The sequence below is a fragment of the Eucyclogobius newberryi genome, unplaced genomic scaffold (assembly GCF_026437365.1).
Source record: "Eucyclogobius newberryi isolate DKJ021-1_F unplaced genomic scaffold, fEucNew1.0.hap1 SCAF_16, whole genome shotgun sequence".
Lineage (NCBI taxonomy): Eukaryota > Metazoa > Chordata > Actinopteri > Gobiiformes > Gobiidae > Eucyclogobius > Eucyclogobius newberryi.
This window is the reverse complement of record NW_027315790.1, coordinates 694,738-720,765: the sequence shown is the minus strand read 5'-3', so window position 1 is coordinate 720,765 and position 26,028 is coordinate 694,738. Positions and strand designations below refer to the sequence as shown.

Sequence of the window (26,028 nt, the reverse complement as noted above, 5' to 3'; positions counted from 1 at the left end):
GGGTGGGCAAACTATTTGATTCGAGGGCCAGGAACAGATTGAGTGTTTTTATGAACTAGTAAATTACAAAAGACTACATGCAAGATTTTACCTGTAACATGTAACAAAGTATGAATATGCAAGGCTCATTGTACAAATTGTTTTCCAAATGCATTCAATTATTAATTTAATTACATTTCAGTTTAATAGACACAGCAGGAAAACTCACCTTGAATTTCAGTGGGAACAGTGTTGATCTCCCTGTTTTGCAAGTGGATCAAAGTCTGGAGTAAGTTTTGCTGTGGCAATTCTCAGGATAGATCTGAGGTGTTGATCAGTGAAGCTGGATCTGTGACGGGCTTTGTTCATGTTCATGACACTGAATGTCTTACATACGTAGGTCAAGCCAAACAGGGCCAGCATCTTCTGTGCCGTCCTCCGGAGGTTTGGAAATGTGGCTTCATTCAGTGAAGTATAAGTCATTAAGTTTAAGAGTGAAGATCGATCAATTCCAATTGCACCTCATGTGCTGCTGTTTCAGGATCTTGTGACAGTGGGGAAGACACCAGTTGAAGTGACTTTTCAATGTTTCCTAAATCAGAGAATCGGCGACTGAATTCTCAATGCAGGTCGCCTCTTTTTGAGTGCCAAATGTGGTGAAATTAGTGAAAGATGTGTTTGAGATTTGAAGGCCGTAACATGTTTGTACATGTTGTGCACAAACTGCAAACTTTCCCCTGCAATTTCACAGTCAGCTCATTCAAGTGTAAAAATATCTCAACAGCAAATGCAAAATCACAAAGCCATTACATGTCGCTTAGCTTTGGAAATTCGTCAGATTTCCCCCCGAACTCCAAAAATGCGCCGATCTTCTTTTTCAGGTCCCAGACACATTGAAATACTTTGCCCAAACTTAACCAGCGGACACGAGAGTGGCAAGTCCTGAAGATCCACATCAGTTTCCTCCTAGAACGTGATGAATTGACGATGCTGGAGTCCCCTTGCACGTATAAAGTTTGCCCTCAGAGGCAACTGTTGTTGTGATTTTGGGCGTTACAAAAATAAATTGAATTGAATTGAATAAAGTTCACACGTTTTATGACAGGATTCACAACATGGTTGAGCTGCAATATAGAATTACAGAGTGATTCCTGATGGATGATACAGTGAAGGAAAATCACATCCTGCTCAGGGTCTTCCTCTTTCACTTTATCCTGGATTTTTTTCAGCAGCCCAACGTTTTTTCTGTTAAATTTGGTGATCCATCCGTTGTGACATTGGCAAGTTTACTCCAAGGTAATTTACGTTTCTCTATGGCAGCAGACACCTTGTCATACAAATCCTCTCCCCGCGAAATGTTGGCATTACAGGGGAAAGGTAAAATGAATTTGTGAGTTCGAATCCCGACACCAATATTTACTGCATTCCAACATTTGTTCAAAAGGCTTCAGTGAGCCGCCTACCACCTGACCAGAGCAGCTGCAGTCTGTAGTGTTGTAGACAAAATCTTCAGGTTTGAGCTCAAGGATTAATCCAATAGCTCACCATCAAAATGTGAGAACCTGGCCTGAATAAAACACAAGACCACAGATTTCAATTATCACATGAAATCATTGGTGTCAATCAATAACACTAATGGTATTATAAATAAATATTCCATCCATCCATCTTCTTCCGCTTATCCAGGGCCAGGTCACGGGGGCAGCAGTCTAAGCAGGGACTCCCAGACTTCCTTCTACCCAGACACTTCCTCCAACTCCTCCAGGGGTATCCTGAGGTGTTCCCAGGCCAGCCGAGAGACGTAGTCCCTCCAGTGTGTCCTGGGTCTTCTACGGGGCCTCTACATGCCCGAAACACCTCCCCAGGGAGGCGCCCAGGAGGCTCCGGAACAGATGCCCGAGCCACCTCAACTGGAGGAGCAGCGGCTCTACTCCAAGCTCCTTCCGTGTAACTGAGCTCCTCACCCTATCTCTAAAGGTAAAAAGTCTATGATAAACGCGCGTCGAGCACGTAGTGCGTTATCCACAGCGCGATTTCTTAGTTTTTGCAGCGCGATTGGTGCGTTTTCTTACGCTCTCGACGCTTTGAGCGCGCGTATGAGCCGGCCGATGCGGCTGATGCGGCTTACGCGACACACCCTAACCCAGATATGTTGAGGTCTCTGCAGCTGAAGCGTAGCAGCCGCCGCAGCAGCCAATCAGAGCTGACGCTCCAGTGACGTACGTACGTACGTACGTACGTATTTCCCCTCGCGTTTCCGGTATTCCCCGTGGAATTCCCCAAGAAGCGCCACTTTTTCCTTGCTCGTCAACAATGGCAGACGAAAGACTGATTGTGGCCGTGTGTGGGAGAAAAGAGCTGTACGATGTATTCACGGTGGAACAGAGATAGAAATAAGCCCGGCGCCTCCGTGTGAGAGTTTTGAAAACCAAAAACGTGAAAACAACGCTCTCGATATCCGCCATTTTTACACAATGAAAGGCCACACCGACAACAACTCCACTGCTCATGCGACAACACCTCTACTGTGCATGTGCGCAGAGAGCTCGAGCGCGCCGTACGAGCGCCTGTGTACAGTGGCTGGGGCGTCGAGAGCGCGCGATTAGGCGTCTGCGGTCTGTACGTAGCTTAATGGAGCGCCCAGCCACCCGGCTGTGGAAACTCATGATAGGCCTCCTTCTTCAGCCTGACGACATCCCTTACTTCCGGTGTCCACCACCCTACCGACACAGGGCTGCGCAAGACGTTCTCAACAGACCCTCACAATGCGCTTGGGTCTTCCAAGTCTGTCCGGCTTCCTCCTCCAACAGCGGATCCAACTCACCACCAGGTGGTGCTCTACAGCTCCGTCCCGCTCTTCACTCAAATGTCCAAGACATGCGGCCGGAGGTCAGATGACACAACAACAAAGTTGATCATTGACCTCCGGCCTAGGGTGTCCTGGTGCCACGTGCACTGATGGACACCCTTGTGCTTGAACATGGTGTTCGTTATGGACAATCCGTGGCACAGAAGTCCAATAACTGAACACCGCTCGGGTGCAGGTGGTGAGTCCACGGGAGGACGGCCCCACGTCGCTCGTTCAGGCTGTGCCCGGCCATGCCCTGTGGGGAAAGGCCCGGCCACCAGATGCTCGCTGTCGAGCACCCACCCCAGTTTCCAGGTTGGGGCCCCGGTAGATCCTCTCCAGCTCCGTCAGGTTGGATGGTGAACGTTGGTGACAGCTATTTTCAGGTCTCTCCAGAGAAGCTCAGTTGGGTTTAGGTCAGGGCTCTGGCAGCGCCGGTCAAGAATGGTCAGAGTTGTTCCAAAGCCACTCTAGACCAGGCTGTTTCTTGGAACAAACTTGGAGCAAAGCCTAAACGATACAAAGATAACGTGAAGTCACCTAAAATACAGCTCACCAACAGATTTTTACCACTTTCAGAGATGGAATTAAATGAAAAAAGGAAAGATGACGTGGCCAAAATACAGCGAGGAGGATCTGCCAAGGTCACGCAGATTGTTTTAGTTGGGGACGGCGCGATAAGTCACATGACGCATGAAAAGATAAACACACATTCTTTTCCAAGCGCCACTGTTTCTGAGATAACGTCACTCCTTCCAAATATTATGGCTAAGCATGGAGGAGCTAAACAGCTGATTGTGCACGTGGGTGCAGTGGACATGCGGCGGGAACAGACTGAAGTTTTGAAAAAAGACTTCTTGAAGTTATTCGACGTGCTTGATAAAATGGAAATCAAAACTTTCATTAGTGGACCTCTTCCAAACATCGACAGGAGGATAAACAAGTTTAGCCGGCTTCTTCAGCTGAACACATGGCTGTCCAAAGAGTGCTCCCCGAGAGGACTACACTACATTGAGAACTTCTATCTATTCTGGAAACGAGAGGACCTGTTTAAGAGAAATGGCCCCCACCTATGCAGAGGTGGAGTGAGGGTGCTGACAGAGAACCTGCTCCACGCTCTGAGGCATTGGACTGGGCCTGGACAGGGTCCTGAGCAGATAGTTAGAGAAGAGAGGAATGAGAGAAGAATTCCTGCTCCCTCAGCCAGAGACCGAGCCAATGTTTCAACATCAAAAGCACCACAACCTCAGCCTCCACCAAAGGATTCATCAGCAGCTGCTCCACCACCACCAGCAAAGGATTCAGCTCCAGCTGCTCCACATTCACCTCCACCGCCTCCAGCAAAGGAACAATCTTCAAAGGCCTTGGACCCATCTGTGACAAGCCCAACAACATCCCTGTCATCGCCCCTGCCTTCACACCAGCCCTGGGTTCCCCCTGCAACATCTACTCCCACTAAAGATTCATCATTCTCCTTCTCATCTCCACCCTCACCCATGGGCCTTCCCAGCCATTTTGAAAGTCTGATCAAATCAGGCATTAAGATGGCTCCACTCACGCCCAATATAGCAAGGGCTATACCGACTACACCAACAAAAGCCCCACCACCCATCCCCCCTCGCCTCTCACCTGGTCCCAAACTCTCCTTGGCTACAAAAGCCCCACCACCCATCCAACCTCGCCTTTTACCTGGTATCTCCCATAGCTAGGATGCACTGGGTCTCAGCGTTGCCGGGACTTATTGTCACATTAAAAATCAAACCAACCCGGGGCCCTATGTAAAAAGAGCCCCCCCTAGTGCTATTTCTGTAGTCACATCATCACACAGATGGAAAAACAAAATGCGAGTCAGGCCCAATCTGAGAAATGTGATTCATATTCCCTGTGAAAAGATAAAGCCCAGTCCCACTGAAACTAGTCTGAAACTTGCTGTGCTAAATGTCAGATCCTTATGTAACAAATCTCTCTTAATTAATAATTTTATTTCTTCTTATAATCTTGATTTTATGTTTTTAACTGAAACATGGCTTGACAAAAACACAGGAAATGTAGTTCTGATAGAATCTGCTCCACCCAACTTTAAGTTTGAATCTGAAACACGAGAAAACAAAAAAGGGGGTGGAGTCTGTGCTGTCTTTAGAGATGAAATAATTACCCGCAGGTTGTCTTTTGGGGTGTTTTCATCATTTGAGTATGTATCCTTTAAAATGGAGCTAAAACGGTCTCCATCCATTCTCTTCATTGTTTTATACAAGCCTCCCCAGCACTGCCAAAGTTTTATTGATGATTTTACTGAGATGCTTTCAGTCATATGCACAGACTTTGATGGTTTGGTCATTACAGGTGATTTCAACGTGCATGTTGATAATGTTTGTGACAGAAACGCTAAAGAGCTTGATGCTGTCCTTGAAACCTTCAGTCTTACTCAGCATGTGAGAGGCCCCACCCACAGCAAAGGACACACTCTAGATCTCATAATTACAAAGGGGGTAAATATTTCAAATGTTGATCGATGTTGCTCTGTCTGATCATTTCTGTGTCTTCTTTGACCTGTCTGTTTCTCCCCAACCTCCGGTTGGTCCTGCAGTTGTTCAGAGGAGACACATAAGTGATGGCACAGGTGCACTGTTTATGGAAATGATAAACTTTGAAAATGTCTCATGTTCTAATGTAAATGATTTGTTGAACTCTGTTACATCTAGTGTTTTGAATGTTCTGGACACCATCGCCCCTATAAAGGCTAAAATGGTTAAAAATAAGCAGAAGGCGCCGTGGAGAAATGATGATTCGGTCAGGGCACAGAAAAGGGAGTGCCGCAGGGCCGAACGGAAATGGCGCAAGTCAAAGCTCCAGGTTCAAAAAGAGATTTACAAAGAAAAGCTGAACATGTACAACCTAATCTTATGTAGAACTAGGGAAAGATATTTTTCTGAAATAATTGGAAGCTGCAGTAACAACTCGCGTGTCCTGTTTGCCACAGTAAACAGATTAACAAACCCTCCAGCTCAGCTGCCGTTAGAACTCATTTCCACATCCAAGTGTAATGAGTTTGCATTATTCTTTAATGACAAAGTTCAGGGCATTAAAAATGCTATAAATCCCACAATGCAAAAAATTACCCTAAAACCACCAAGACACTTAGAGCTAACTCACTTTGCACCAGTAACTGACAAAACTGTCCATGAGATCATCACCAGTCTGAGTTCATCTACATGCTGCCTTGATGTGTTACCCACCAAATTTCTAAAGTCTGTGCTGAACAGTTTGTTAGCACCATTCACTCACATAGTTAACATGTCGCTTCAATCTGGAACATTCCCAATGTCTTTGAAAACTGCGGTCATAAAGCCTCTCCTAAAGAAGAGCAGTCTTGATGCCGCAGTACTGAGTCATTACCGGCCCATCTCTAATCTGCCATTTTTGGGCAAAGTCCTTGAAAAGGTTGTTTACCAACAGCTCACAGATTTCCTCTTAATAAACAACTCATTTGATGTTTTTCAGTCAGGTTTTAGACCTCATCACAGCACTGAGACTGCTCTTGTCAAGGTGACAAATGACATCCGCCTGAACACTGACACGGGCAAAGCCTCAGTCTTAATTCTGTTAGATCTGAGTGCTGCTTTTGACACTGTCGATCATGGGATCCTCTTACAGAGACTAGAGGACTGGGTGGGCATCACTGGCACTGCCCTAAACTGGTTAAGGTCCTATCTGGAAGACAGGAAGTACTTTGTTGAAATTGGTAGCTGTGTCTCAGACCACATGACCCTGACCTGTTGAGTGCCCCAAGGGTCAGTCCTGGGTCCCCTTCTGTTCAACCTCTACATGCTGCCGTTAGGTCAGTTGATACGCAGTGAAAATGTGTCCTATCACAATTATGCAGACGACACTCAGATCTATGTTTCACTATCGGCAGGTGACTATGGACCAGTAGATTCACTCTGTCACTGCATCCAACAGATCAGTTTGTGGATGCAAAACAACTTTCTCCAGCTGAACTCAGACAAGACTGAAATAATCGTTTTTGGCCCACAGAAACAAAGAGAAAGTGTTAGCGGTCACCTCCAGAGTCTCGCTCTAAAACCTACAAACCAAATTAGAAATCTGGGGGTAATAATGGACTCAGACTTGAACTTTAATAGCCACGTCAAATCAATAACATCAGCAGCTTTTTACCATCTAAAAAACATTGCCAAAATCAAAAATATAGTGTCAAAACCAGATTTAGAGAGACTTATCCATGCGTTTGTCTCCAGTAGATTAGACTACTGTAACGGCCTGCTCACTGGCTTCTCCAAACGAGCTGTAAAACAGCTGCAGTACATCCAGAACGCTGCTGCTTGGGTCCTGACTAGAACCAGGAAGTATGATCACATTAGTCCTGTTCTCAGGTCTCTGCACTGGCTCCCTGTGGCTCAGAGAATAGACTTTAAAGCAGCTCTGCTTGTGTACAAGTCTCTCCATGGCCTAGCACCAAAGTACATCTTGGATATGTTAGTGCCATATGAACCATCTCGGACTCTGAGGACCTCAGGGACCGGCCTCCTGCTGGTGCCCAGAGTCAGGACAAAACATGGGGAATCTGCATTTCAGTTTTATGCAGCTAAAATCTGGAACAGTCTTCCTGAAGATGTGAGACAGGCTTCAACTCTGACAATGTTCAAATCTAAGCTAAAAACAGTTTTGTTTAGCTGCGCATATGACTGAAAGGATTTTTTCTTTGCACTCTTCTCTTTTGTTTGTGATTTTATTAGTTTAGAAAATCAGTTGGATTGATATTTTTTAATTTAGTTAATTTTATTGTATTTCTGTTTCTGTAATTTCTTTGTGATTTGAATGCATTTTTCCTGCTGTGTGAAGCACTTTGAATTGCCTTGTGTATGAAATGTGCTCTACAAATAAACTTGCCTTGCCTTGCCTATTGTTATTTTAGCAGTGTGCTTAGGGTCATTGTCTTGTTGGAAGGTGAACCTTCGGGGCAGTCTAAGGTCCTGAGCACTCTGGAAGAGGGTTTCTTCCAGGATATCTCTGTACTTAGCCACATTCATCTTTCCTTCCAGTCGTCCTGTACCTGCAGCTGAAAATCACCCCCACAGCATGATGCTGCCACCATGTTTCACTGTTAGGTTTGTATTGGGCAGGTGATGAGCACTGCCTTGTTTTCTCCACACATACCGCTTAGAATTAATGCCAAAAAGTTAAATCTTTGTCTCATCAGACCAGAGAATATTATTGCTCATAGTCTGGGAGTCATTCATGTGTTTTTTGGCAAACTTACACTGAAGAGAGGCTTCAGTCGGGCCACTCTGCCATAAATCTACTGGTGGAGGGCTGCAGTGATAGTTGACTCTGTGGAACTCCCACATCTCCCATCTGCCTATTGCATCCCACAGTAAACTTTACGTTCTTCCAAAGTTCTTCTCCCACAATTGCTCAGTTTGGCTGGACAGCCAGGTCTAAGAAGAGTTCTGGTCATCCCAAACTTCTTCCATTTAAGGATTATGAGGCCACTGTGCTCTTAGGAACCTCGAGCAGAAATTATTTTGTTACCTTGGCCAGATTTGTGCCTTGCCACAATCCAGTCTCTGATCTCCTTGGGCATTCTAATTTACTCTGTGAGTTGTAGGTCTAATATAGACAGGTGTGTGCCTTTCTTAATCAAGTACAATCAGTTTAATTAAACACACCTGGACTCCAATGTAGGAGTAAAACCATCTCAAGGAGGATCAGAAGAAATGGACAGCATACGAGTGTCACAGCAAAGGGTCTGAATACTGATGACCATGTGATATTTCAGTTTAACTTTTTCGATACATTTGCCAAAAATTCTACATTTCTGTTTTTTTCAGTCAAGATGGGGTGCTGAGTGTACATTAATGAGAAATAAAATTAAAGTGTTTTTATTTCAAATGGCTGCAATGAAACAAAGATTGAAAAAAGTGGTCTGAATACTTTCTGTATCCACTGTATATAGACTCTACAAATTGACTTTATACATCTTAAAGTTTTGGCCACAGGAATCCTGTTCAGATACAGAAGCCTGCCGAGCTGTGGTGCTGTTGGTAAAAGCGCCTGTCCAATCCAACAACAAGTGTTTTTCTCTGTGCACACAAAACCCTCAACTTAAGGCTGAGCAAAATAATATCAAAAAGTCTGTTTGCCGTAACCCAACCGACCCAAAAAACTAGCCAACTGAAAAAAAAATATCAGCATTTTGTTGAAAAAAATGTCAATTTTTTTCATTTTTCAATTATTTCGCCAACTCACTGACCGTTCTTTGATAAACCTATCTTTCATCCCAAAGGACTGATAACGCATTGCGCAATGCATGTGCGTGTTCTTAATCAGTCCTCCACATGCGTCTGTGACAAAACAGAACGCGCATAAGCGTTGTTATATTGCCTTTTACAAGTTGGTTTGTCTGTTGGCGCCACTGAAGTGTCCATAGTACATGTCACGCTCTATCAAGGTGTAAAATTTGACTTACGCAATGCATTCTGGGATTGAAACACGCCCAGCAGTGTCATCACAACAAACATGGCGGAGCCATGTCCCCCGCATGTTCCCCCCGCTCGCCTTAGCTACCAAAATAAAGGATAGCGGCGTACAAAAGGTCGATTGAAATATCTCAAAATCGTGAGATTTAGTCTCCCGATCGGGTTGATCGAGACGTTTTCCGTCATTGACTGTTGAAGCCCGACCCCTGGACTATAGAAGCCTGACCCCTGGACTGTTGAAGCCTGACCCCTGGACTGTTGAAACCCGACCCCTGGACTGTAGAAGCCTGACCCCTGGACTGTTGAAGCTTGACCCCTGGCGGTCACTCCGAGTCAAAAAATGAAAACATTTTGATCGTTTTTTTTGCCTTCAAAGTAAAAAAAATAAGAATTTACCTACCGACCGACCCACTTGAAAAATGTTGACTCGGGTTACAGCATACAGACAATTTATTTGGGGCAGCCTAAGGTGTAAAATTATTTTTGCTCCAGTGCTTCTAAATGGTAGGACATGAATGTTCATGTTACCAGTATACATTTTCTGATTAGAATGTGTTATGGCAAACAAACTGGCGGAAACAAAAATGCAGAAACAGAATCTATTGACAAAACTGGCGAGTTGACAGAAACAGGAACTGGTCACATGAGAGGCACAGGAACAAACGGAAAAACAAATACAGGGAAGGCTGCAGGTTTGCTGTAACCCGACCCACCATTTTTCAAGTGGCTAGGTAGGTAGGTAAATTATTTTTTTTTTAAACTTTGAAGGCAAAAAAAGATCCAAAATTAATTGTATGTTTGGTGTAACCCTACCAATTTTTTTCAAGTGGGTAGGTAGGAAGGTATTTTTTATTTATTTTTTAACTTTAAAGCATAAAAAATGTATGATAATTTGCCTATGAAATTAAGTTAATATTATCATTTATTAAAAGAGATGCTACCGTAAATGTACAAAACAAAAAAATAAAAGTCCACCTAATAAACTATTTTTGTACAGGAAAATGATTTTATTTTTTGGCCATTTTCATGTCGTAGAATCATCGACGTCTTGGTCATCATATATGACAAATTCTGCATATTTCAGCCCACTGTCGAATCCCGTTTTTTTTATTCTACCAGTGACACTGTCGAAGTTTAGTCTATACAGACTGCGAGAGGCGAAGATCGTTCTCAAGTTCTTTATTTGATGAAAACATGGAAAAACAGGCCTTCGCCAGGCCTTCGCCATGACGTCCGCTTTAAGATTGTTTAGACTAGTCCACAGATAATCAGAAAATACACAGAATAGTTAAAATACACAGAATAGTTCATTGAGACCCATATGCAGCAAGATCGTCGTGACTCATGATAAATAGGACACAGACATGACAATAATTTGATCAATATCCACAACACGCAGTGACCGCCAGGGGTCAAGCTTCAACAGACAATGAGTTGAACGTTCTCCGCTCGTGTTAAGTTTAATTTTAATTTCTTTTTCGGCTTCGTAATATTTTTAGCGAGTTCCAGTGATACAAAATTATTCAATATGGCGCTTTTTGGAAAAAACAGTCGGTGAGTTGGCGAAATATAAGAAAAATAAAAGAATTTGGCATAATTTTGACAAAATGCAGATTTTTTTTTTCAGTCGGCTATAATTTTGACGGCTCGGTCGGGTTACGGCAAACAGAAATATTATTTTGCTCTGCCTAAGTATCAAAAATCCAATATTGGAAAATGGAAAAGAAGCCTATGCATAACCCTAACCCTAACAATGTACCAATGTACATCTCGGACATGTTAGAGCCATATGAACCATCTCAGACTCTGACGACCTCAGGGACCGGCCTCCTGCTGGTGCCAGAGTCAGGACTAAACATGGACCAGCCTCCTGCTGGTGCCAGAGTCAGGACTAAACATGGACCGGCCTCCTGCTGGTGCCAGAGTCAGGAGTAAACATGGACCGACCTCCTGGTGGTGCCAGAGTCAGGACTAAACATGGACCGGCCTCCTGCTGGTGCCAGAGTCAGGAGTAAACATGGACCGGCCTCCTGCTGGTGCCAGAGTCAGGACTAAACATGGACCGGCCTCCTGCTGGTGCCAGAGTCAGGAGTAAACATGGACCAGCCTCCTGCTGGTGCCAGAGTCAGGACTAAACATGGACCGGCCTCCTGCTGGTGCCCAGAGTCAGGACTAAACATGCCTTCATCTGCCTTAAGAGTGGGTCCAGCTCGACTCAGACGGTCCCTCATCTGCCTGAAGAGTGGGTCCAGCTCGCCTCAGACGGTCCCTCTTCTGCCTGAAGATTGGGTCCAGTTCGCCTCAGTCGGTCCCTCATCTGCCTGAAGAGTGGGTCCAGCTCGACTCAGACGGTCCCTCTTCTGCCTGAAGAGTGGGTCCAGCTCCAGTCTCCTCGTGTCCGTCTGTGAGAGTCGGATCTCTCCTTCACTGGAACTCCTCCAGGTTTCTACGCTTTTTTCCCAAAGAGGTTTTTTTTTTTGTAGTTTTTCCTGGCCGAGAAGGAGAGTCTAAGGACAGAGGACCCTGGGACATCGTCCCTCGCCACCACAGACATTGTCTGACTCCATCGCCACCACAGACATTGTTGATTCATTTCTCCCTGTGGCCCTCAGAGGCAACTGTTGTTGTGATTTTGGGCCTTACAAAAATAAATTGATTTGATTTGATTTGACATGGACCGGCCTCCTGCTGGTGCCAGAGTCAGGACTAAACATGGACCGGCCTCCTGGGGGGGCCGTGACTTTCCTGAAGTCCACGATCATCTCCACTGTCGAGATGAGCCCGATGAGGGTAATGTCCGCAAACTTGATCAGTTTAACATAGTCATGGCTGGAGGTGCAGCAGTTTGTGTACAGGAAGAAGAGCAGAGGGGAAAGTACACAGCCCTGTGGTAAACTGTGCTGATAGTCCGAGTGTCAGGAGACTTTCTTCCCCAGCACGCACTGCCTCCGATCCGTCAGGAAGTCAGTGACTAGTCCGGCACATTGAGCTGAGAGAGCTTGTCCTGGAGCAGAGCAGGAGGTGGTGTTGATGCAGAGCTGAAGTCCACAAACAGGATCCTGGGATAGGTTCCCGGGGAGTCCAGGTGCTACAAGATGAAGTGGAATCCCAGATTGATGGCGTCGTCCACAGACCTGTTGGCTTTGTAGGCAAACTGCAGGGGGTCCAGCAGGGGGAGGTGAGGGACTTGAGGTGGGGCAAGACCAGGTGCTCAAAGGACTTTCATGACTACAGACGTCAGGTCATTAAGTCCAGTGATCCGGGGCTTCTTGGGGACAAGGAAAATGATGGACGACTTGAAGCAAGCTGGAACATGGCATGACTCCAGGGAGGTGTTAAAAATGCCAGTGACGACAGGGGCCAGCTCGCCTGCACAGTGTCTTATAGTGGCAGGAGTTATACATGCAGAGGAAGTTTGTGTCATTCGCTATTCAAGCAAGCAGAGCCAGTGGTGCTAGTAACAAACGGAGTACTTTGTTAATAAATGTAATCCAATTACAAATAGTTTCATTATAACGCGTTACTGTATTGGTAACATCCAACACCATTCCTCAGACACACAGCGAAACTTTGCTCATTGTTGACGAAATCTCCTCTGCCAAGTCTGGGTTAAGGAACCCTGAAGAGCCATGACACTGGATGTCTCTTTTGAACCTATTCGCTTGCAGCACTCATTCCTTATCTCAAGATTCAGGAACCACATTATCAGGCCGAACTGTTACGCCCTCTGCAAAGTGAAGTGGAGTGCCAAATAACAGCCTTGTCCATGTCATTCTCCTTGCCATAAGGGATTTCCACGAGTCTTAGATTTCTCCAGTGAGTCCTGGATTCCAAATCCAAAAGCGTATTCTTTATAACCTTGTTACCTGCTACCTGCCCGTAGTTTTCCCACCTCTGCACTAATTTCACGCTCCTGATCCGTATTGTCTGAGATGCTCTGCGCCGTCTCCACCATACTCCTATCTAGATCTCCGAGGTCAGCTCTCAGGTCGACAAGGTCCACCTTGTCAAAACGTGGCATTGCAATCAGCATCTCCACAACCCGTTCTTTTAAAAGATTCAGTTTTCCTTTTTTTTTTTCTAAATTCAAACATTTCAAAACAAAAACAGAAAACAACCAGAGAGCAAAAGCATTCATATAAAAGTAAATAAAGTACGAAGACATCCAAAGAAAATCAAATTGAGACACAATGTGCAATACTGTAAAGCCAGTCCTGTGAAAGGTAATATGTTGCATGGCTGATGATCTCACCTAAGTCCAGTGACCCAGATGTTGGCCACCTCGGCACTGTGGGCCATCAGGTCCAGGCTGTTGTACAGGTCTCCATAGATGATGGAGAAGGCACAGTCCTCAGAAATCTGCTCGTACACTCCACTGCAGCGGAACGTCTCAGTGTTACGCCCTGTGCGCACCTTCAAAACATAGATAAGAGCACCATTAAACCCAAATATTTTAACGTGCATGCTATAGTGAAAAGCTTTTTTCTCACTCTCTCAAAAGGTGCCTTGTTATTAACCTGGCTTCCGAAAAGTGCAGACACTTTCCTTTTTTAATCATTTTTTGTCTTCCAATTTTTTTTTTTTAAAACAAAAAATTTAAGAACTGTTTTACAGTTTGAAAAACATATTTGAAGTGCCAGCGACAAAATTTTGTTCGGGACAAAATTGGAAACAAACTCTAGTGAATGCTGGATGACACCGCATTCCAGCGTCATCCAGTGGTAAGAAGTCCACCATTTTTATAATTAAAAATGCTACTTTCAACTTAAACCGGAGTGTCGTTTCCAAAACAGTCTAAAGACCAGGCTGTATCTTGGAACAAACTCGGTGCAAAGCCTAAACGATACAAAGATTACGTAAAGTCACCGAAAATACAGCTTACAGACAGATTTTTACCACTTTCAGAGACTGAAGTGATTGAAAAAAGGAAAAATGTGATACAAGACGTGGCCAAAAGGCAGCAGACAGAGAGAATCTGTGTCAAACGCCAAGGTCACAGAGACTCTGGCTCTGATTGCAGACACTGCGATTAATTACGTGATGCACGAAAAAATACAAACACATTATTTTCCCAGCATCACTATTTCTGAAATAAGGTCACTCCTTCCCAATGTTTTGGCCACACATCGAGGAGTTAAACAGCTGATTGTACACATGGGTGTAGTGGACATACAACGAGAACAGACTTCTTGAAGTTATTAGACCTGCTTGATAAAATGAAAATCAAAACATTCATAAGTGGACCTCTTCCATCGACAGGAAGGTAAAAAAGTTTAGCTGCTTCAGCTGAACACATGGCTGTCCAAAGAGTGTGCACCTAGAGGACTGCACTACATTGAGAACTTCTATTTATTCTGGAAACGAGAGGACCTGAGAAATGGCCCCCACCTATGCAGAGGTGGAGTGAGGGTGCAGAGGTGGAGTGAGGGTGCAGAGGTGGAGTGAGGGTGCTGACAGAGAACCTGCTCCACGCTCTGAGGCATTGGACTGGGCCTGGACAGGGTCCTGAGCAGATAGTTAGAGAAGAGAGGAATGAGAGAAGAATCCCTGCCCCATCAGCCAGAGACCGAGCCAATGTTTCAACATCAACAGCACCACAACCTCAGCCTCCACCAAAGGATTCATCAGCAGCTGCTCCACCACCACCAGCAAAGGATTCAGCTCCAGCTGCTCCACAATCACCTTCACCGCCTCCAGCGAAGGACTCATCAGCAACAGCACCACAACAATCTTCAAAGGCCTTTGACCCATCTGTGACAGGCCCAACAACATCCCTGTCATCGCCCCTGCCTTCAGAGCAGCCCTGGGTTCCCCCTGCAACATCTACTCCCACTACAGATCCCTCATTCTCCTTCTCATCTCCACCCTCACCCAGGGGCCTTCCCAGTCATTTTGAAAGTCTGATCAAATCAGGCATTAAGATGGCTCCACTCACGCCCAATATAGCAATGCTATGTCAATACTTATCAACTCTTCCCTGCACAAGCCGACTACACCAACAAAAGCCCCATCCATCTCCCCTCGCCTTTCCCAAACTATCTCCCATTGATAGGATTCACTGGGACTCAGTGTTGCCCTATGTAAAAATTGCCCCCCCTAGTGCTATTTCTGTAGTCACATCCCACAGATGGGTAAACAAAATGTGAGTCAGGCCCAATCGAAATGTGATTCATATTCCCTGTGAAAAGATAAAGCCCAGTCCCACTGAAACTAGTCTGAAACTTGCTGTGCTAAATGTCAGATCCTTATGTAACAAATCAGTCTTAATTAATAATTAGGCCCGAGCGCCACAAGCTGGCGAGAGGCCTATTAATCTCGTAAGGCCGTGCGAAGCACGGCTGCGAAAGTGCGCACGTAGTCTAAAAATTGCTCCCATTTGATCAAAACCAGTCCGATTAGGACCAAATTTGAATCAGTTGTTAAACTTTCTAGTTTGGACCAGTTTAGGATGACAAAATTGAAATGGCCGCGATAGCGCCCCCTACAGAGTGACCTTTAAATTAACATTGAAGGTCAAAAATTAGTTTTACCAAAATTGTCTAAACTTTACCCAAAATTCTATTTTGCCGTCCCGATCACAAAAGCCAATCACAAAAATGCCTAAATTTTTACGGCGTAGTCGTAGCGATGACAGAAACCTCCCATGTTATCCCTATGGGAAAACCACAAAATCTCTCAAATTACCACATTTTTATGTTTTACACTTTAACGAACTCCTCCTAGTGCGTTTTGCCCACCAACCTCAAAATCGGTGTACGTCCTCTAGACAAGTGGTGTATCTAAAGTTATCCAAATTTTAAGGATAACTTTTACGGTCTCTGTGCGACGGAGCCGCAAACGTTTCCCAGAATTCTGACTATTTGGCCTTCAGAGTGGCCTATAAACAATAGAGTTTTTCCAAATGACATTATATTTTGAACAAAATTCTAATTTGCCATCCTGATCATAAAAGTATGAGAGCCAAAGTCATATTTTGTACGGCGTAACCGTAGCTATGACAGAAACATCCCATGTTATCCTTATGGGAAAATCGTAGGATCGCTCAAATCACCACATTTTTACGCTTCACACTTTAACAAACTCCTCCTAGGGCGATTGTCCGATCAAGTTCATATTTGGAGAATATCATCTACACAAGCGGGGCATCAAAACTTATCCATATTTTGATTCTATGTGCTACAGTCTCTGTGTGGCGGACCCGCAAATATATGTCAGAAATGGAAAAACTGCGAAATCTCTAAAATGACCACATTTTTACGCTTCACACTTTAACGAACTCCTCCTAGTGCGTTTTGCCCACCAACCTCAAAATCGGTGTACGTCCTCTAGACAAGTGGTGTATCTAAAGTTATCCAAATTTTAAGGATAACATTTACGGTTTCTGTGCGACGGAGCCGCAAACGTTTCCCAGAATTCTGACTATTTGGCCTTCAGAGTGGCCTAGAAACAATAGAGTTTTTCCAAATGACCTGATATTTTGAACAAAATTCTAATTTGCCATCCTGATCATAAAAGTATGAGAGCCAAAGTCATATTTTGTACGGCGTAACCGTAGCTATGACAGAAACATCCCATGTTATCCTTATGGGAAAATCGTAGGATCGCTCAAATCACCACATTTTTACGCTTCACACTTTAACAAACTCCTCCTAGGGCGATTGTCCGATCAAGTTCATATTTGGAGAATATCATCTACACAAGCGGGGCATCAAAAGCTATCCATATTTTGATTTTAAGTGCTACGGTCTCTGTGCCGTGGAGCTGCAAATATACTGTCACAAATGGGAAAACGCCAATCACCATCCCATCGCCGTAGTTCTGATAGAATCTGCTCCACCCAACTTTAAGTTTGAATCTGAAACATGAGAAAACAAAAAAGGGGGTGGAGTCTGTGCTGTCTTTAGAGATGAAATAATTACCCGCAGGTTGTCCTTTGGGGTGTTTATCATTTGAGTATGTCTCCTTTAAAATGGAGCTAAAACGGTCTCCATCCATTCTCTTCATTGTTTTATACAGGCCTCTCCTGCCAACGTTTTATTGATGATTTTACTGAGATGTTTCAGTCGTATGCACAGACTTTGATGGTTTGGTCATTACAGGTGATTTCAACGTTCATGTGGATAATATTTGTGACAGAAACGCTAAATAGCTTGATGCTGTCCTTGAAACCTTCAGTCTTAAGGGGCCTTCACACCGCGGCAGCCGAAGCGTCCAGTTTACATTCAAAGTCTATGTAAACGCGTGTCGAGCATGTCGTGCGTTTCCCGCAGCGCGATTCCTTCATTTTTGCGGCGCGATTGGTGCGTTTTCTTACGCTCTCGACGCTTTGAGCGCGCGTATGAGGCAACCGAGGCAGCCAAAGCGGCTGGCGCGACGTGTTCAGATTTGTTCAGCTTTCTGCAGCAGATGTGCTGCAGCCAATCAGAGATGACGTGCTATGCACGACCAGGAAAAAGACCCAAAACAAACCCGGCAAGATAAAAAAAAATCCTTAAAACGCAGCTCTTGGAGCAAATAATGATATTGACTAAACTCTGCTCAGCTCTGAAGTATCGGCTGCGATTTTGCTTCCGCGGTGTGTACGTAGCTTAACTCAGCATGTGAGTGGCCCCACCCACAGCAGAGTGGCCCCACCCACAGCAGAGAGGCCCCACCCACAGTAGAGGGCACACTCTAGATCTCATAATGGGGTAAATGCCCTTGTGTAGCAGGAGCTGTCTAGTCTAACCTCTCGCACAGTGACTCCTTGTGTAGCAGGAGCTGTCTAGTCTAACCTCTCGCACAGTTACTCCTTGTGTAGCAGGAGCTGTCTAGTCTAACCTCTCGCACAGTGACTCCTTGTGTAGCAGGAGCTGTCTAGTCTAACCTCTCGCACAGTGACTCCTTGTGTAGCAGGAGCTGTCTAGTCTAACCTCTCGCACAGTTACTCCTTGTGTAGCAGGAGCTGTCTAGTCTAACCTCTCGCACAGTTACTCCTTGTGTAGCAGGAGCTGTCTAGTCTAACCTCTCGCACAGTGACTCCTTGTGTAGCAGGAGCTGTCTAGTCTAACCTCTCGCACAGTGACTCCTTGTGTAGCAGGAGCTGTCTAGTCTAACCTCTCGCACAGTGACTCCTTGTGTAGCAGGAGCTGTCTAGTCTAACCTCTCGCACAGTTACTCCTTGTGTAGCAGGAGCTGTCTAGTCTAACCTCTCGCACAGTTACTCCTTGTGTAGCAGGAGCTGTCTAGTCTAACCTCTCGCACAGTTACTCCTTGTGTAGCAGGAGCTGTCTAGTCTAACCTCTCGCACAGTGACTCCTTGTGTAGCAGGAGCTGTCTAGTCTAACCTCTCGCACAGTTACTCCTTGTGTAGCAGGAGCTGTCTAGTCTAACCTCTCGCACAGTTACTCCTTGTGTAGCAGGAGCTGTCTAGTCTAACCTCTCGCACAGTTACTCCTTGTGTAGCAGGAGCTGTCTAGTCTAACCTCTCGCACAGTGACTCCTTGTGTAGCAGGAGCTGTCTAGTCTAACCTCTCGCACAGTGACTCCTTGTGTAGCAGGAGCTGTCTAGTCTAACCTCTCGCACAGTTACTCCTTGTGTAGCAGGAGCTGTCTAGTCTAACCTCTCGCACAGACTCCAGGCTGATCCGGGCCTTGTACGACTCCTTCTTGGAGGGCTCCCAGCACAGCGCCTGCAGCCCCGTGTCGAGGAGGAAGTATCTGTTGTACACACGCGAGTTAGGACGCACCTTCTTCAGTTCGCTGCCCTCCACCTGAAAACACACAGTACAATCTGAAAAACATTGTCCCTTACCACACACACTGTAAATAAAGTATGAGTTACCATAGCGTGAATGCAGTCAGCAGCACTGCTGATCTTTTTCTCTGACAGGCTGCTGCTGAAGGACACAGTCTTCTTCCTTTCCCGCCCGGACCGTGACCCCTCCTGGGCATACACAACATCACTTTGAACCTGTCCCAACCTACAACACATCTCCTGCTTCCAAATACAGACTTTTGGATCTAATTTTCAGTCCTGTTCCAGAGAGGAGACTACTGTACATGATTTTATTGGTAAGGGAAAAACCTATGCTGACACAGGGAGAACATGCAAACTCCATGCCCAGCCCAGGTGTCGAAGACAGGACCTTCTAGCTGTGTGGCTGAAGTGCTTACCACCTTTACCACTTTATAATTAATATTGTTGCAGAATAGGAAGTATGGAAAGATTTGGTCCAGTTCCATTTAAAAACTGCAAGTTTAGAGAGTAAATTCAGTAGAAAATTATCAATTTAAACATTTGTGGATTCAGTGTTGGACTCATTTATCATCCAATGAGCCATTTTCCTAAATAATCTGTACTGTTCAAGCCTTCTTCATCATCATCATCTTACACGGTCTCTGTGCGGCGAAGACGCAAACTGTAAAGTTGTACATTTTCTGCCGTTTGCGCATACATTGTACGAATTGCGTCAAATTTGAATCAGTTGTTAAACCCTTCGCCCAAAACCTACTTGAAGTGAAACAAATGCATTTGTCATGATAGCGCCCCCTACAGAGTGAAATAAAATTTTATATAGGGAGTAAAATATTTCGCTTTTCGCCATAGTGACAGAAACCTCCCATGTTAATCCAATGGGAAAATTGCCAAATCTCTGAAATTTGATCATGCTTACGTAAACTTTATAACTTTATACTTTTATGAACTCCTCCTGGAGTGTTAGCCCTCATCTTCAGGAGTGGACTATCAAAAAAGTTATCGAGATTTATCTATTGAAAATCACAGACTTTGTGCGGCGCAGCTGCAAACGTTTCCCTTTATTTGTAGAGCAAAGGGGAGAAGGTGCAATAGCGCCTGGACTGTGCCGCATATAGACTATTTCTATTCTGAATGTGTACTATCGTTTCTACACCTTATGTCCAAAAGAATGATGAAGAGGAGCATGATGAAGAGGAGCATGATGAAGAGGAGCATGATGAAGAGGAGCATGATGAAGAGGAGCATGATCAGGTTGCGAAATAGACGGGGGCCCGGGGCCCGCAAGCAGTTGAATCTCCGGCGGGCCCGCGGTTTGAAATAGCAGGGGACCCGCCGTGCCCCTCCTTGAAAAAAATCAAGATTTAACAAGTCCATATTCGGGGCATTTTCATCGCTTCAGTTTCGTTTTGACAGACACGCTTCTCGTTGGCCGAGCGGTCTCCGTGATGTAACAGCGGTGAAAGCGGGCATCAGATTGGCCGCTGCGTTCGTGTTGCGTTCACGTGCCCTCGGAAATGCCCCGTCTAATTTTCGGGGCAATGTAAGATAAGATAAAATAAAATAATCCTTTAATGTCACACAAGGGGAAATGTGGTTGTTCCACTGCAGTAGAAACAGAGGAAAAGGACAGATTATAGACTATAGGAAGTTTCAAACACACTCTTAATAGAACTCTTATGAACTCTTAATAACAAAAACTCCTCTCCTATCTTAATAGGGAATGGAGGGGGGGAATAAAATAAAATAGATAAATAAAAATAAAAAGATAAAAATAAGATAATAATGATAATAGAATAAAATAAAAATAAAATAAAGTCAAGTAAAAATAGCTAGCACAAGACTAGGTAATACTATTAGCAGGTAAGTAAACTGAATAAAAACAAAATAGAACACTCTTATTTACAGGTACAATGTATATATGTATATAATGTTTATATGTTAGTAGTTTATTTTGTAGGACGTGATTTCATATATTCCACAAGATATCCTCGTGTCAAATGCTGTAAACAGTATTTATTTTATATATAAGAAACATTATTATATTGAATTAAACAGTTTTAAAGATAATGATCTCTGGTTTATATGATTCAGTATTTGTGCTCTTCATATCAAATAACAGATAAAAGTACTTTACATTGTTTTACATGCTAATAACCAGATTTAAAACAACACATTTATCTTGTTCTTATGACGCCGCGCGCGCTTGTGGGCCCCTGAAAATGCTTGGGGGCCCCTAACTTTGAGAGGAACATGAACATGATGAAGAGGAGCATGATGAAGAGGAGTATGATAAAGAGGAGCATGATGAAGAGGAGCATGATGAAGAGCAGCATGATGAAGAGGAGCATGGTGAAGAGGAGCATGATGAAGATGAGCATGATGAAGAGGAACATGATGAAGAGGAGCATGATGAAGATGAGCATGATGAAGATGAGCATGATGAAGAGCAGCATGATGAAGAGCAGCATGATGAAGAGCAGCATGATGAAGAGGAGCATGATGAAGAGCAGCATGATGAAGAGCAGCATGATGAAGAGGAGCGTGATGAAGATGAGCATATGAAGAGGCACATTATGAAGAGGAGCATGATGAAGATGAGCATGATGAAGAGCAGCATGATGAAGAGCAGCATGATGAAGAGGAGCGTGATGAAGATGAGCGTGATGAAGATGAGCGTGATGAAGAGGAGCATGATGAAGAGGAGCATGATGAAGAGGAGCGTGATGAAGATGAGCGCGATGAAGAGGAGCGTGATGAAGAGGAGCATGATGAAGAGGAGCATGATGAAGAGGAGCGTGATGAAGATGAGCGCGATGAAGAGGAGCGTGATGAAGAGGAGCATGATGAAGAGGAGCATGATGAAGAGGAGCATATGAAGAGGCACATGATGAAGAGGCGCATGATGAAGAGGGGCATGATGAAGAGGAGCATGATGAAGAGGAGCATGATGAAGATGAGCATGATGAAGATGAGCATGATGAAGAGCAGCATGATGAAGAGGAGCAAGATGAAGAGGTGCATGATGAAGAGCAGCATGATGAAGAGGAGCATGATGAAGAGGAGCATGATGAAGAGGAGCATGATGAAGAGCAGCATGATGAAGAGGAGCATGATGAAGAGGAGCGTGATGAAGATGAGCGTGATGAAGAGGAGCATGATGAAGAGGAGCATGATGAAGAGGAGCATATGAAGAGGAGCGTGATGAAGAGGAGCATGATGAAGAGGCGCATGATGAAGAGGAGCATGATGAAGAGGAGCATGATGAAGAGCAGCGTGATGAAGAGGAGTGTGATGAAGATGAGCGTGATGAAGAGGAGCGTGATGAAGAGGAGCGTGATGAAGAGGAGCATGATGAAGAGGAGCATGATGAAGAGCAGCGTGATGAAGAGGAGCATGATGAAGAGGAGCATGATGAAGAGGAGCATGATGAAGAGGAGCATGATGAAGAGCAGCATGATGAAGAGGAGCATATGAAGAGGCGCATGATGAAGAGGAGCATGATGAAGAGGAGCATGATGAAGAGGAGCATGATGAAGATGAGCATGATGAAGAGCAGCGTGATGAAGAGGAGCATGATGAAGAGGAGCATGATGAAGAGCAGCGTGATGAAGAGGAGCGTGATGAAGAGGAGCATGATGAAGAGCAGCGTGATGAAGAGGAGCGTGATGAAGAGGAGCATGATGAAGAGGAGCATGATGAAGAGCAGCATGATGAAGAGGAGCATGATGAAGAGGAGCATGATGAAGAGGAGCGTGATGAAGAGGAGCGTGATGAAGAGGAGCATGATGAAGAGCAGCATGATGAAGAGCAGCATGATGAAGAGGAGCATATGAAGAGGCGCATGATGAAGAGGAGCGTGATGAAGAGGAGCGTGATGAAGAGGAGCGTGATGAAGAGGAGCATGATGAAGAGCAGCATGATGAAGAGGAGCATGATGAAGAGCAGCATGATGAAGAGCAGCATGATGAAGAGGAGCATGATGAAGAGCAGCGTGATGAAGAGGAGCGTGATGAAGAGGAGCGTGATGAAGAGGAGCATGATGAAGAGCAGCATGATGAAGAGCAGCATGATGAAGAGGAGCATGATGAAGAGCAGCATGATGAAGAGGAGCATGATGAAGAGCAGCATGATGAAGAGGAGCATATGAAGAGGCGCATGATGAAGAGGAGCATGATGAAGAGGAGCATGATGAAGATGAGCATGATGAAGATGAGCATGATGAAGAGCAGCATGATGAAGAGGAGCATGATGAAGAGGCGCATGATGAAGAGCAGCATGATGAAGAGGAGCATGATGAAGAGGAGCATGATGAAGAGGAGCATATGAAGAGGAGCATATGAAGAGGAGCATGATGAAGAGGAGCGTGATGAAGAGGAGCGTGATGAAGAGCAGCGTGATGAAGAGGAGCGTGATGAAGAGGAGCATGATGAAGAGCAGCATGATGAAGAGGAGCATGATGAAGAGGAGCGTGATGAAGAGGAGCATGATGAAGAGCAGCGTGATGAAGAGGAGCGTGATGAAGAGGAGCATGATGAAGAGCAGCGTGATGAAGAGGAGCGTGATGAAGAGGAGCATGATGAAGAGGAGCATGATGAAGAGCAGCATGATGAAGAGGAGCATGATGAAGAGGAGCGTGATGAAGAGGAGCGTGATGAAGAGGAGCATGATGAAGAGCAGCATGATGAAGAGCAGCATGATGAAGAGGAGCATATGAAGAGGCGCATGATGAAGAGGAGCATGATGAAGAGGAGCGTGATGAAGAGGAGCGTGATGAAGAGGAGCATGATGAAGAGCAGCATGATGAAGAGGAGCATGATGAAGAGCAGCATGATGAAGAGCAGCATGATGAAGAGGAGCATGATGAAGAGCAGCGTGATGAAGAGGAGCGTGATGAAGAGGAGCGTGATGAAGAGGAGCATGATGAAGAGCAGCATGATGAAGAGCAGCATGATGAAGAGGAGCATGATGAAGAGCAGCATGATGAAGAGGAGCATGATGAAGAGCAGCATGATGAAGAGGAGCATATGAAGAGGCGCATGATGAAGAGGAGCATGATGAAGAGGAGCATGATGAAGATGAGCATGATGAAGATGAGCATGATGAAGAGCAGCATGATGAAGAGGAGCATGATGAAGAGGCGCATGATGAAGAGCAGCATGATGAAGAGGAGCATGATGAAGAGGAGCATGATGAAGAGGAGCATATGAAGAGGAGCATATGAAGAGGAGCATGATGAAGAGGAGCGTGATGAAGAGGAGCGTGATGAAGAGGAGCATGATGAAGAGGAGCATGATGAAGAGCAGCATGATGAAGAGCAGCATGATGAAGAGGAGCATGATGAAGAGGAGCATGATGAAGAGCAGCATGATGAAGAGGAGCATGATGAAGAGGAGTATGATGAAGAGCAGCATGATGAAGAGGAGCATGATGAAGAGGAGCATGATGAAGAGGAGCATGATGAAGAGGAGCATATGAAGAGGAGCATGATGAAGAGGAGCATGATGAAGAGGAGTATGATGAAGAGCAGCATGATGAAGAGGAGCATGATGAAGAGGAGCATGATGAAGAGGAGCAGTGGCAACAGTTAGTTCCCTAAGTTGTCCGCGTTGTGCAGCCGGAGACAGCGGGAGACAGCGGGAGACAGCCGTGTCTTACCTTGATGAGACTGCTGCGGCGCGGGAGGCTCTTGGAACCCGAATCGGGACTGATATTGTCCCATGTCTCGGCCAAACACTCGCTCTGGACGCGCCTGACCGCCTCCGGAGCACCGCAGTTTCCATTGGACATCGCGGAGCGGTCTCGGCTTGGTCCTCCGGCTCCGTCCGTCCACACGGCCGTCTTCCTCTCTCCGGGCTCGGTCATGACGCGCTGGTCACGGCGGATGTGAGCGGTCCTGGCGGAGGACGCGAGGCGACGGGAGGACGGAAGGACGGCGGGAGGGCAGCGGGAGGACGGCGGGAGGACGGCGGGAGGGCAGCGGGAGGACGGCGGGAGGGCAGCGGGAGGACGGCGGGAGGCGGCGGTGACACCCGCGGGGAGGGGACACGCCTTCCTCCCGCCCACATCCATCATCATGTTTGGCTCTCGCTCACGTCGCTCGTGAGTTTCCGCGCTGCGGTGACTCGGGGACTTTGGGATTCGGACACTGGACAGACTGAGCCGGGCTTTATGACCTGCTGCAGAAGGAAGGGAAGATGACAATTAGCAATTAATTAGTAATTAAGTAATTAACACAGACAAGGAACAGAATAACACACCCCTAATTACTCCATTATATTAGTAATAGCAATTGTTTTAACCCAAGTTCAATTGTGCATGTTTGGGGAACATAGCGAATCATTGCAATCCACAATTCTGTATGAATTTAATAAAGTGTTTCCGCTCATACAGCAAAATATAACATCATATAATGAAGAGGAGCATGATGAAGAGGAGGAGCATGATGAAGAGGAGCATGATGAAGAGGAGCACGATGAAGAGGAGCACGATGAAGAGGAGCATGTTAAAGAAGAGCATGATAATGAGGAGCATGATAATGAGGAGCATGATGAAGAGGCGCATGATGAAGAGGAGCGGGATGAAGAGGAGCGTGATGAAGAGGAGCGTGATGAAGAGGAGTATGATGAAGAGCAGCATGATGAAGAGGCGCATGATGAAGAGGAGCGTGATGAAGAGGAGCGTGATGAAGAGGAGCGTGATGAAGAGGAGTATGATGAAGAGGAGTATGATGAAGAGGAGCACGATGAAGAGGAGCATGATGAAGAGGAACATGATGAAGAGGAGCATGATGAAGAGGAGCATGATGAAGAGCAGCATGATGAAGAGGAGCATGATGAAGAGGAACATGATGAAAAGGAGCATGATGAAGAGGAGCATGATGAAGAGGAATATGATGAAGAGGAACATGATGAAGAGGAGCATGATGAAGAGCAGCATGATGAAGAGGAGCGTGATGAAGAGGAGCG

The 26,028-nt window shown here is 45.4% G+C and overlaps 1 protein-coding gene across 1 annotated transcript in view; it reads right to left on the bottom strand.

The window, feature by feature from the left end:
• The window catches only part of LOC140361565 (inactive phospholipase C-like protein 2), a 94,111-nt gene extending 69,218 nt beyond the window's left edge, over window positions 1–24,893 (bottom strand). The window contains exons 1-4 of the mRNA XM_072447275.1: window positions 24,719–24,893; window positions 19,148–19,249; window positions 18,927–19,076; window positions 13,577–13,737 (exon numbers count right to left, since the gene is read on the bottom strand). Coding sequence (XP_072303376.1) covers window positions 13,577–13,737; window positions 18,927–19,076; window positions 19,148–19,249; window positions 24,719–24,850 — 545 coding nt within the window. The 5' untranslated portion in view covers window positions 24,851–24,893. The remainder of the gene's footprint in view (window positions 1–13,576; window positions 13,738–18,926; window positions 19,077–19,147; window positions 19,250–24,718) is intronic.
• Between the last annotated feature and the right edge of the window lie 1,135 nt (window positions 24,894–26,028).